The 14116-nt window shown below is 41.0% G+C and overlaps 1 protein-coding gene across 2 annotated transcripts in view; it reads left to right on the top strand.

The window, feature by feature from the left end:
* Positions 1–14116, top strand: part of CDH13 (cadherin 13) — a 967731-nt gene that overhangs the window by 828795 nt on the left and 124820 nt on the right. For both annotated transcript variants that reach the window (XM_075939988.2, XM_089781523.1), the window contains exons 9-10: positions 8524–8706; positions 11920–12173. In XM_075939988.2, the coding sequence (XP_075796103.2) occupies positions 8524–8706; positions 11920–12173 (437 nt within the window). The remainder of the gene's footprint in view (positions 1–8523; positions 8707–11919; positions 12174–14116) is intronic.

Consider the following 14116-nt stretch of genomic DNA (forward strand, 5'->3'; position numbering starts at 1 on the left):
AAGTTACTAATTGTTCCTGCTGATCTCAGAATCTATGAATAATTTGACCCAATATGTATGGCTTAGACGGATTTTTTTCAATACTTAATATAATAGATAAGTTTGATATCTAGGAGTGCCGTCACACAGAATGCCTTGTGCTTTGTCATCATTCTCAATGTGTTAGCAGCAAGTACATCAACTTTATGACTGGGACTCCACAGTGAAGAGTTAAAGAAAATAGCCACAAATTATCCTTTCATCATGAAGTAATTTCCTTTTTAGTGTTGAATGATCATCATGTTGAAGTCCTTTACCTGCCATGTTGGAATTATTATATCTCCTGTGTTTGGAAGAGTGCATTTATTGGCATTTTATTTTCTCTTCAAATCTGTCCTCAGTCAAAATTCATTTTAATTCTAACAACATATTTATTAATATATTTAGAAAAACAATACTTGCCAATTACACTTCAAATGCACAGAAAAGGGTGCGGTGCTGAGCCCATTTATGTTGATAAAAAGCAATAGTTGCAATTTAATCCATTCAGAAATATTGGGTTCACGGAACATTTATTTTTGACCATAACGGTAGATGACCTTTATCATTCTAAAATTTTGGCTGGGAAAGTTTGCTCCTTTGTTATATTAAGAAATATTCTTTTGTTTGTTCTTTCCTTCATTAATTTGCCATGATGCACTCATACAGAAACACAATGCATGTATGTATTGTAACGGGTTCAACTCACTTTCTGCATGGCTCTTCCCTCAGGGTGGCTTTTGGGGAAGTAACCGCCTGCTCCAATGCCAATGCGCCCTCTTTGGGTGAGGTGTTCTCTTCAGGGCACTGTCCTTCGGCAGTGACCACTCCGATCTTGGTCTGTCCCCCCTTCGGGAGGGGAGTCATTGTTCTTCTTCCTCTCTTCCTCCAGGGTCCTCCCTACTCCCTAGGACTCCCAGTTCTTTTCCCACTCTGCCTGCCTGGTTGCCTCCTGCAACCCTGCCTTGCGGACTTATGGCCTGGGGCTTCCCTGACTCAAACTCCCCCAGTCTACTGCACCGAACCGTGGCTGCCTCCTTGCAGCCCAGCCTTTTAGGGCTGCCTCCATGCGAGCCCTGCCCTCCATGACTGCCTCCTTGCAGCCCCTAGGGCCTCAGGCCGGGTAGCCTGGGTTTGCTAGGCCAAAGGCTCTCTCATTGCAGGCAGGCAGGTTTCTCTCCTCCTCACAGAAGCTGCTCTATAGGGCCTCCAGATGGGACCTTGTTACCTGCCTCAGCTGGGCTTCCTCCTGACTCCAGGTCTCAGCCCTTTACAGGGCCAGTACAGGACAATGCCCTGCCACAGTATATAAAAACAACTATTAGATGTTTCCTTCACAAGCTCTGGGCACTCCTTCCAGAACATAATCTTCACAACAAGAAAAAATGAATTATATCTCGTCAATCCATAGCAAATGCCCTTGCTGTGTACCTCCAACATAATCAATACAATCATCATGGATGAATTTATTTTGCCATAGCCAAGAGACCATTGAGACCATCGACCAAGGAGACGTGGGCATGTTCTCTCTCAAGCTCCTAATTTCTCCAGTCCTTCCATAAAATTGACCCTCCTCTGCTACAATATGCAGATTACAATCTTAGCTTGCTTTTTTTATAATCATTCGGGTATCTGGTACCAGCAATATTAGAATGCCTCAGTTTCTCCATCAAGGGGAACAAATTCTGCACTGCAATTCCTACTGTAGTCGATGGCAATTGTAACCATTTAAGAGCAAAAAAAAAAAGTGCAAATGCATTCAAAATTATGGTCAATTTCACATCTTCAGGAAGATCTTTCTAAATGTATAACTCAATTATTTTCTATGATTTTTTCCATCACCCTTGAGAATATTCTGTATTAAGAAGAAAATAAGGAAGCAGCTAAGAAACATTATCAGTTTATAAGATATAAAGTACATCACAGTCTGAACTATTACAGTAAACGAGTGAGAATTGCTGAAGGCTACTCACGTGATTTACACTTTGCACTCTGCTCTTGAACAGGATAGTGCATCTAGTCTACATTGTCAAATCCTGGTTGTGTTATAATAATAACACATTTTCATAGCACCTTTCATCTAGCGGGTTCCCAATGTGCTTCATATATTAATGTACAGACTACAAGGAGAACAATAAATATACTACTATAATACATGTATCTCTAGGGTGAAGAACAGCAATTAAGTGTGCACAATAAAGCTATGCACCACTTATAGACAGGAAATGTCTTTAAAAAACACAAAAGAGAGTTATGATGGGAAAATATAATTTCCCGTACTGCAATTTGTCAGTGTCACAGGGTTAACATTAGCCTTACTCTTACGGAAAGTTCAGTAAATCTTTCATGGTCAAAGGGAGTCAGATCTTTTGTTTCACATTGCACAAATGCCTGGTGTCCTGAGGCATTTGATCTCTATTGGACTCAGAAAGAAGAGTGATTAAATGTATCACCCCCATCACTTTGTGAAGCACTCATATGTTCATTGAATATTTTCTAGCCAGACCCTGATCTACCAAGCTTGGGATGTCTTATGTTCTTATGTATTATTGGATCATTATGGCAGGTGATTTGTCTCGTCATTGGTCAAAAAGTCTGGCCTGTGTCTCCAGGTGTACTTACCACTGTAAAAAACTGCAATGGCATTCATGAGATTCTACTTGCTGGATTCTTTGACACAGTAAACCTGTGTGATCATGCTGGTCCTGGGAAGTATTCCACACATAACACCATAGAAAACCCACTAGCCTCTTACCAAAAAATGCAGAACTACTGCATAGATACATCACACTAAATAGTACTGAATAGCAACATAAAAAGACAAAATATAAAAAATCTTTAATAAACCTAATTTGCTAAAAGCAGTGAATCTAGCAGTTGTGTTTTAAATACAATGGCTTATGGGGCAGGGGGGAATGATTTTTAGGTTGGTTCTAAAAAGTGGTGGTGGGGAATAGGTGTATTGATCCCAGGAGCGCTCTCTTTGGTCTTCTTATGACACTCTGTTTTAATATATCTCATCATCATTCGTCATTCATGAAATGTAGAAAGGAAAACACACTCCATAACCATAAAGCACACAACACCTTCAACTGTAATGGTGCTCTGATTAATGAAAAGGGACTTGCAGTTTTAAATTGGGTTGTTCTTGAGCGGAGCTGACAGGGTGAGGAATCCTAATGAGCTGTGATGTACAGATCATCAATTCAAGCATGTTACTCCTACATTGCATTTGCTGTTCATTGCCACTCTTTACTTCACGCTGGGTTGGTGTCCCAGTCTAACACAGAATCTGTGCAATGGACTTATAAAGTACTTCTCTGCATGTCCATACTGGTTGCCATATATCCCAGTGTGTTTATTATTATGCCCCATAGGGACACATCATAAATAAAATATCACCTATTACAGACACTTTGTTACCATTTTGGTGAAGAAAGCAAGTTTCATAAAGTTTAAAGCAGAGTATGATGTTTTGATGGTGGAACAGCGTTTAAATTCGCTGATGCTGCAGTCCTATTAGCTGATTTCTTAGGGTACGTCTGCATTGCTGCGTTATTTTGGAATAACTGGTGTTAGTTCAAAATAACATTAGCCATTATAAAACAATCCTGGGGCACCTAAGGTTATATCTACACAGCAGAGTTATTTCAGAATGACTAACGTTATTCCTAAATAACAAAGAACGTGTCTACACTGCAAGCCATTATTTCGATATAATGTCGAGCTGGACAACTTCTTACTCTGACTCCTGTAACCCTCATTTCACGAGGAGTAAGGGAAGTCAATGGAAAGTGTTCTTCCTTGGACTTCCTGCTGTGTAGACAGCGCCAAAAGCCAAATTAAGCTATTACAACCTCAGCTATGCAATTGACGTAGCTAAATTTGCGTATCTTGGTTTGACTTTTGCCCTACAGTGTAGACGTGCCCATAAGCTTTCAGCTCCAAATGGTGGAATTCCCCTAAGATGTGTTGGTCCAGGGATCTTTTTCTGGTCTTCAGCTGCACCTCATCCTCAGTTTTTTAATAACTTAGAACTCCCTTCCCACTTCCAGGGAATGGGGGTTAGATTTGAATCTTTCTAGAAAAAAGGCATACAACTTTTCTGAATGATTTCAGCTTATAGGGCCAAATCAGTGGTAGTAAATGAGCATAGATAGCTCCATTGACTTCATCTGGCAACCTACACTATCTGAGCATCTGTCTCAAGGTGTCCTATTTATAATTTTTTTAATCTGGGTGCTGATGGCAGCCTTTTAAATAAAGTTCTGAATTCATCTTTTTTACTCTTAATTTATAATGGTGCTTTGGGGATGTGCGGATATTTAAAATGAGTAAAATCAATTAACTCAAGATCTAATTATATGTGCTAGCCACCGAGGGGATTTTTTTGGAGTACTGGAATAGCTTTTCCCTATGCAGCACCCTGCTTTGAGTGTAAATCTTGTGTTTTGAGAGAAGAGGAACCTATTACACTGTGACCTCCATTTCCAAAATTAGCTTGAGTTCTGAGTTCATTTTTTAACCCTTCTCTTATTGCTTTTGATTTTTAAGGGAGAATCGTTGTTGCTACAAGATGTTTCCCTAGTCACTGGGGAACCTGTTCTGGGTAAAAAGGGACCTCCAGAGTTAGAAGGACACCATAGGAAGCCTGATGTAGGACATATTCTGTATTTTTCCATAGTAAGGATTTCTCTCTCTCTCTCTCCTTCTCCTTCTCCTTTCACTCTCATATAAGTGATGAGAGTCTTCACAGTCTTCCACGTAATACACTGGAGAGCCAATGTTGTGATTTACTCTTCAATCCATCTCCCCTGGTTTTAGTCTATCCTGGGAAAAACTCACTGTAGCTGTTCGTCAATAGCTTGTGCCTGTAGCTACTCTGCGGTAACACTCCACATGGGCCCTTTTTCTGCTCCCTAAAGTACCTTTCTGTCCATTAGCTTAATGCACTTTGGAAATGTGCTAAATTAGTTTGCCTGGGGGCATGCTTCCTACGCTACACAGCCAGGGTCCTAACATGGAGTGAGTCTGGAGTAGTTAAAGTGCTTGAAATTCACACCCTCACTTATTGTGTCATCACTTCCCCATGTAAACAAGCCCTGACATTCTAAACACTAAGAAGCTTCAAACAGTCACTCACTTTGGTGGGTATCTAAAGTGCTTGTATATTGCAGGACACCTAGGGTTCATGTAACATGAAGGTAGGCGTTATCAGGTTTAACACTGTTGCCTTCCCCAGAGGAGTTTCAGTTACTTGGCCTGCTGGTATGGTAGTATAGAAAAGGGCAATAAAATGATTAGGAGTTTTGGAACAGCTGCTATGTGAAGAGAGATTTAAAAGACAGGGAGTTTTCATCTTAGAAAAAAAAAGGAAACTAAGGGGGGATATTATGGAGGTCTATATAATCATGACTGGTGTGGAGAAAGTGAATATGGAAAAGTTATTTACTTATTCCCATAGCATAAGAACTAGGAGTCACCAAATGAAATTGATAGGTAGCAGATTTAAAACAAACAAAAGCAAGTACTATTTCATACAACATTCAGTCAACCTGTGGAACTCCTTGCCAGAGGATGTTGTGAAGGCCAGGATTTTAACTGGATTCTAACAAGAGTTGATACATTCATGGAGGATAGGTCCATAATGGCTATTAGCCAGGATGGGTAGGAATGATGTCCCCAGCCTCTCAGCGGCTGGAAATGAGCAACAAGGGAGGGATCACTTGATGATTACCCACTCTGTTCATTCCCTCGGGGGACACCTGGCATTGGCCACTGTCAGAAAATAGGATACAGGCTAGATGGAGCTTTGGTCTGATCCAGTAAGCTGCAGTCTGTTTCTCATTGTTCCTGGGTCCACATCTGATATACTTTGCAGGGCTGCAAAACTTAACAGACCAAAGAGGGATCACAACTGATTTTGCTAATTTGACAAATTGTTGTCAATAATGAGAGTGAACTTGGAAAGCTGATTTTGACAAAAGTTGCAGGTGCTTAGTCCCTCTAATATTCAAGGCCTAACTGCTACAAGAAATGATGGATTATTTTAGAACATGAGACCTGAACAAGTGTGCTTTATAAATTCCTGCACTTTTCTATAATGGTGCACCTTCTTGGTAACTGTTGATCTATTATATCTAAAGTTCTTAATGTTATATTTTCTTTTGACCCATTTGAAGTTAAGTTAAAACATATTGTTAAAATATTATTTCTGGTTAATTAAGCTGTAAATGAGCTTAACGATCTGCCTGAACCAAAGCTCAATGACAACCTATGTATTCACTACCAAAATCAAAAGAACCTTTACATTCCTTGCCAACTGTACTGATGAGCATAGAAATGGACAATCAATAATGTTGCCCTTCTAAGAAAATGAAGTCTGAAGCTGAAAAGCTTGAAATAAATGAATGTTAATGCATGCACTCAGATTCTCCAGATAAATTCAAAAAGGAATTGAGAACCTAAGTCAAGTCTGTTGGAAGAAATTAAAAAAAAAAAAGAGGATGGTGAAGATAGGAAAAGACATATTTGTCTCCCCTGTATTTAGTGTCAGGAATCACATTGTACCTACCAAGTAACCAGATTGAAAAGTCTATATTGTAATGAGACAGTATTTTAGATCTTCTATCTTGGGTAATATTTGGAAATCCCTATAACGTCTCAAAATAGTCTATGTTCTGAAGAATGAGATTGGTAAGGCAGAAGAAAGGGCTGTTCATCATGACTACTTAGGCCAGTGGTGAAGCTGAACCTAAGGTGGAGCTGATCTGGCCTCTGGCTTGCCTGGATCAGGCCCCTGGGGGTTGGAGCTCTCCCCACCCCCATAGCACTGTGGATCCCAGGCTGGTACTCCAGCCCCATACCTCCCCCCTTCCCCACCACACGCAGCCCCCCGTGGCACTAAAGTGCCAGCACTGGCTCCCCACTGTGGAGGGAGGAGCCCCAAGGCTCACAGGCTGGAGTCAGGCAAGCCAGATCTGGATCAGATCCACAGGCTCTGCCTGGCTGTGGGAGGAAATGGCTACATGCACTGCCATCCCCCTCCCCATGGTTGGTGCAGTAAAGCAGTGCCTAGAGAATTTTCCCCCACACAATCTACTAGCTTGGGACCCCCTAGCCTCTGCTGTGTGAGGGGAATGTGTGTGTCTGTGGGGGGATGTCTTTCAGCATCTCAGTCAGGGGCCACGTCAGTGAGTTGGGTTTGGTTTTGTTTTCCTTTGTTTTTTGCTTCTCAATTTTGTGCGGACCCTGACTGATTTTTCTGTGGGTCAGCAACTCCCAACCCCAAAAAGTTTCCCCACCCCCATCTTAGGCAAAAATATTGACACCACTAGAGATGTGCAATAGACCAAAGTTGTCCCTGGGAATAAAAACCAGTATTACCACTGACAAAAGCCACAGGCAAATCAGTTAGGGGAATGGAGGCTGCTTATGTTAATAAAGTTTGCAGGATAGAGCCAATGAGGGCTAATCCTGAGAGATCTTGGGATCTGACAGCTCCTAATGATCTAAAAGGGGCTACAAGTCATCAGTGCTTCTCAATATTTGGTCTTGAATCAATCTGAGCCTCAATTTGTCCATCCATCAAATGGATACATCAAAATTTTCCCCAGCACAAGACCATGAAGAGATGTAGCCATTAAATTAATTACTATAAAGTGTTTCAGCTGCCAATGCTTTAGAGACAAGAAAAAAATATTGTGTCTGAAACCCATGTGCATCTGTAATCATTGAGAATGGCATTCATCTAAAGTTTGATTGGCTCATAATCAAGTCGTAGATTACTCCATGTAAGATTTGCCTAACTGATCTGTAAAATAGCTGCAAACTTAAGGTCATGACAGCTCTTCTCTCTTGAAAGAGAATGCAATGCATGACAGTTGTAGGAATAAAATAGGAAAAAGGAACTCTAATTATTCTATCCATATTAGAGTAACTCACCAGAGAAAAAGTAGGACAGGGATACATGAGTCAAATATTTTATTTATTTATGGAAACTGTAATGAACAATTAAAAAAGGAGAGGGCTTTGTAACAAAACAAATGGCAAGAAACTTAAATGAAGAATGAATTGTGTTTAAACCTATCCACCCTTTTGCTTCCTCATTCCTGATTAATTCTTTTGACAGTAGTTGTGCACTTCTGCACTTCAGTGTGTTGTCTGCAGTTATCAGCAGTGTATTAATTAAAATTACTAGAACATTTTTTCCTTCTCAGTCAAGTGCTTTCAAAGGATGTTTTCTGTGACACTCTCGCTTATCTGCAATCTGCAAAGAGCAGAGGCAGCACAGTGGTAATGCAGTGCCTTACTCTTCATGGTCTGGGAATGGAATATTTCTGGCCAAGGAAATGCAGTTTCACTCCAGTATTACCACGTTCTTCTGGTATGGTAAAAAATTAATGCCGTGTTGAACAAATGTTTTTGGTGTGGTCATTGCTACAAAATAGCAACTATGATTATTGTTAATAACACTAATACTAATAACAGCCATTATTATTTTAGTTCCAAGCCACAGTAAAGGAAGGAGTCACTGGGGTGATAGTGAATTTAACCGTTGAAGACCGAGATGACCCAGCGACAGGAGCTTGGAGAGCGGTCTACACCATTATCAATGGAAACCCGGGACAAAGTTTTGAAATCCAGACCAATCCAAAGACTAACGAGGGAATGCTCTCTGTGGTCAAAGTAAGGACAAATCGCTGTTGTATAATTTCTTCTTACGGTGAGGTGAATTACACATGAAAAAGATTAACTGCTTGATTTAGCATGTTGAAGGTATATTGTTGGCTAGGAGCCCCTGTTCAGTTTAGGCAACAGTGTATTATGTTACAACAACCTTTCCTGCACCTGCTTGATCTGCCAGTGTGCTAGGGTGTACGGTGTAGTTTTGTTGTGTGGGTAGATATACACCAGTGGCCGGCAAGAACCAGCATACAGGCTGGATGTGGTTAGCCCTTGCTGGGCCACCACTGTTATATTTACCTGTGCCTCTGCAAATGTAGGCACTAGCAGCTCCTGTTGGCTGCAGATCACCGTTCCTGGACAATGGGAGCTGCAGGAAGTGGTGTCTCAGTCCGTGACACTTCCTGCAATTCCCATTGGCCAGGAATGCTGATCTGTGGCCAACAGGAGCTGCAAGAGCTCCGTCTTGTGGAGGTGCAGGTTAACATGATGGCAGTGGCCCACCAGGGGCTATCTCTGGCAAACTGCTGCCATCTTATTGCCCATCGCTGATATACATGAAGAATTATATGGAGCCCACATAATATTTTTTATTTGTAAGTGAAGGCAAGTTTCAAGTTCAGAGACCATATTCTGCTCTTGATTATACTTCTATATACCCCATTGATGTCAAGGACGTTACTATAGGCTGACAGTAGTTTATATAAGGGTAGAATTTGGCCATAGGCCTCCAGATGTTAGTGCAGCAATCCACTATGCCATCTTTGTATTTATGAGATGCTCTGGCATTTTGCATTACAAAAGAAACAGTCACATTAGGGACTACACTGGAATTTCTCCTCTTGACTCCAATAGAAGCAGATTTGGGTCTTAAGTGAAAAGGAATACTATGGCATGGCATTGCTATTGTTTTAGAGATATGAATATGGCAAAATAGCCTATTGATACTTATTAATCATTACAGTATTCAGCGTATATATATATTTGATCAGTTTAATGAGTACATACTAATTTGTAAATGGAAATGGAAGCTAACCACTGAATGGCATAAGTGAGCTATGGGGAAAATCCATACTGTTGTGCTGATGGAAGTTTCCCTTTTTAATGAGAATGTTTGGCTAAATTCCCAGCTGTAGCTGATAACTTACCAAGATTAAAGCTGAAATGGAATCTCTTAGTGACATTCCCATTTGTGGTGAATTGCCTGAATTCTGTGGTGTATAAATGGATGAATAATGAAAATTTAGCCGCCAGAGATACACATTGTATCTTCTGTATATGTGATCTATAGACATATGTTATGTTTCTTTTGTGTAGCTTTTTTGTTTGTTTGTTTGTTTGCTTGTTTGTTTTAAAGTTGTTCCCTTTCTCCCTTTTTTGAAAACAATCCTGGCTAATGGTTTCTAACTAGAGTTTGTTGGTATTTTTTCCCCTATGAAAAATTTCAACTTTTAGTAAAAATGAAAAGTCTCAACAACTTTCAACCCAATTTGTTTTGCTTTTCAGTTGTCAAAGGAAATGTCTCAAATTTTTTGAAGAAAACAGACCATTCTTATAATAATTTTTGTTTAGCTGGAAGCCCAATTTCCTGTGCAAAAAGTTTGACAGAATTTTTTCCCATCAGCTCTACTTCTTAAATTATACTACCTTGCAGTGAAAGTTGTCACAGTGTATTGGAGCTTGAAAGGGACAGCTGCCCCAGCAGCTGCATAAATGAGGGTGATAACAACTATACCCAGAGAAGGCAGGAATAGTCTTCTTATTGACTAGTGTGATTGATATTATCCAAATAACAATCCTGGTTCACCACGTCTGCTGGAAGAGAGAGGTAGAGCAGTTGGGTTACTTAGCAGGAGGGATAAAGTGCAAAATAACTAAACATGAAAAATGTTCTTTTGGTCCTGTGTTACTTACTTTAATGTTTTTCTTTGCAATATGGAGCTATAGGTTGAACCTCTCGGCTGTGTCTACATTGGCACCCCTTTCCAGAAAAGGGATGCTAATGAGACACTTTGGAATTGCAAATGCCGCGGGGGATTTAAATATCCCCCGCGGCATTTGCATGAACATGGATGCTGCTTTTTTCCGGCTCAGGGCTTTGCCGGAGAAAAGCGCCAGTCTAGATAGGATCTTGTGGAAAATAAGCCCTTTTCCGCAAGATCCCTTATTCCTACTTGAAAGTAGGAACTAGACTGGCGCTTTTCTCCGGCAAAGCCCCGAGCCAGAAAAAAGCGGCAGCCATGTTCATGCAAATGCCGCGGGGGATATTTAAATCCCCCGCGGCATTTGCAATTCCGAAGTGTCTCATTAGCATTCCTTTTCCGGAAAGGGGTGCCAATGTAGACACAGCCCTCTAGTCTGGAACCCTCTAGTCCGGCATGATTTTAGTTAACTGGATGTCCACTTATCATGGGTGTGGCCAAGTTTCCCATGGGCCCATCAAGTTTGTTTACAGTGACTAGGCCTGGCTCTCAGTGTTCTGTGCTGTTATTTAGCTGTAATTTACCCCTCCATGTCTTCTCAGAGTTCAGTAAGCAATGAAGCACTTTAAAGACTAACAAGATGGTTTATTAGATGATGAGCTTTCGTGGGCCAGACCCACTTCCTCAGATCAAATAGTGGAAGAAAATAGTCACAACCATATATGCCAAAGGATACAATTAAAAAAATGAACACATATGAAAAGGACAAATCACATTTCAGAACATTCAGAATGTTCTGAAATGTGATTTGTCCTTTTCATATGTGTTCATTTTTTTAATTGTATCCTTTGGCATATATGGTTGTGACTATTTTCTTCCACTATTTGATCTGAGGAAGTGGGTCTGGCCCACGAAAGCTCATCATCTAATAAACCATCTTGTTAGTCTTTAAAGTGCTACATAGTCCTGTATTTGTTTCAGCTACACCAGACTAACATGGCTACATTTCTATCACTATTCAGTAAGCAATGGAAGTGTTGGTAATACTGCTGGACAATATTGACCTCCCATGGTTTGATAAATTCTCTGGTTTGGCACCGGTCAGGTCCCGAGGGTGCCGGACTGGAGAGGTTCAATCTGTAACAATTTGTCTGTTCCTGAATTTGACCAGCTATCAGGATGTATCCAATGAAGGTGCTGTCTCTTTGTAGCTAATTCTGTCACTTGCACACTTGCATGAATGTTGCATGTGCTCTTTGTATCTAGCTGTCTGATTTCCTGATATGTTTTACAGCCTCTAGACTACGAGATTTCAGCCTTCCACACACTGCTGATCAAAGTAGAAAACGAAGACCCACTGGTTCCAGACATAGCCTATGGCCCCAGTTCTACAGCGACAGTTCAGATCACTGTTCTGGATGTGAATGAAGGCCCTGTTTTCCACCCAGATCCAATGACAGTCACCAAACAAGAAAACATCCCCATAGGCAGTGTTGTTTTAACAGTAAATGCCACAGATCCAGATACTTTGCAACATCAGACCATTAGGTGAGTGCCATATTCTTTAAATCTGCCAAAAAGTGAATATAAATGTGCTTGCAGAGATTGGCTGTTAGTACCACATTACGTTCAATTAATTTGGGATCTCAGTAATAAAGAGGGAGGATTCCTTTTTTCATAATGAAGAGATTCATTATCATGAAGATAAAAAACTACATCAGGTAAGTAACACTCGTTTTATAAGAAGTAAGTAACTGCAGCAGAGTAATCCAATGCCACAAGTGCAGATTTCTTATGATTTGTAACCTGCTTGTAAATCCTTGACTCCAAACCTTTCCTATGAGATCACAAAAAAATGTTTTTAAACATTTTCAACTAGTTTATGAGAATAGTGCCTCTGTTTTACAGATGGTTGAACCAGGCTTTATATTTATTTCTAATGAAATAATATCATCCATTGAGATTTAAGAATTATAGGAATAATAGATGATCCTCAACTAAGCAGTGATATTGTACAGTAAACTTACTTCTGGGTAAAAGCCAAATAGGAGAAATGCAGGTGTCATAGGCCACACGACGAGACACATATAAGTGAGTCCACAAGATTTGCTGTTGGAGTTTGACAGTGAACCATCCACACTAATCTAAAATTCCTCGGGTCTTCTTTGCTCCCTTTTTAAAGATAGGCACTATGTTTACACTTCTCAAATCCTACATGACTTCACCAGACCTCTATGACTTCCTGAAGATGATTTCTAATGCATACAAGAATGCATCAGTTAGTTTCCTATGAATTCTATGGTGTATTTTGTCAGATCTTGCCCTCTTAAATACATTTGACTTCTCTAAATTTTCTTTAACCTGCTCTTTTGTCTTGCATTTCTTCCCCCCATGTTGTTAGCATTAATTGTGTTAAGCATCTGATCTTACTTAACATTTTTAATTAAAAGTAAAGCACCCTAGCCTTTTTCTGTTAATAACTCTCCTTCACTCAGTCAGGGTATGTCTAAACTACAGCGTTAATTCGAGTTAACTTAATTTAAATAGTTAATTTGAAATAAGCTCATTCGAATTAACGCATCTACACAGAAAATTCATTTCGAAATAGCGCGTCCACACTGAGTGGACTCTGAATCGGAGTTAAGGCTGGCCAGAATCAGTGCCGGCAGGGTACCAGGTCAGGACCTCCTGTGTGGGGCTGCTGCCTGTGGCTATCTGAGGTCCGTGCTTAAAGAGACCCTACCCCTCATCCCAGACAGCCAGTTCTCAGGTGTCTCTGCTTGCTTGTCTACCTCAAAGAAAAGCAGGTAGGGGACGGTGATGGCACTTACCTGGTGTGACCTCCCCGGATGACCCTGCTGACTCTGGTGCTGGGACAGCTGGAGGGTCCTGCCGGCGTGGGACCCTCCGCGCTGGCCCCTCTGCCGCGCCCAGGTCAGAGCCCTCCAGTCCCAGCTCATTGTCCCCCGGGGTGGCACGGACCGTCCTGCCCCCCAGGATGCGGTTGAGGGCAGGGAAGTAGGGGCAGGTGTCAGCCCCGGCTGCGGCCTTAGCGTACGCCTGCCACAGCTCCTTAACTTTGAGGCGCACCAGAAATTCGGGTTTATAGGGCCCTTCATCGACATGGTGGCAGCAAAGGCGACTCTGCCCGAACACAGATTCAACACCATTTGCGACTTTGTCATGAGTGCACAATCAGCTCTGACCATGACAGTACGCGAATGCCAAATTCGAAATAAGCACTCCGCTATTTTGAATTAATTTCGAAATCGTGGTTTGGCTGTGTAGACACTAGTAAAGTTATTTTGAAATAACTTTGCTGTGTAGACATACCCTTAGTTTCCCCACTGTCTTCGTCTCACCAGCCATGTGATGATGTATTCTGTAATATAGAAATATAATTCCATACATGTACCATGTCTTTGAGGAACAGGGTTGGCTATTATTAAGTGCTGCCATCTTCACATATAAAAATGGAGAATCAATTATCA

Source organism: Pelodiscus sinensis, chromosome 12, assembly GCF_052426305.1.
Source record: "Pelodiscus sinensis isolate ZL-2025 chromosome 12, ASM5242630v1, whole genome shotgun sequence".
Classification (NCBI taxonomy): domain Eukaryota; kingdom Metazoa; phylum Chordata; order Testudines; family Trionychidae; genus Pelodiscus; species Pelodiscus sinensis.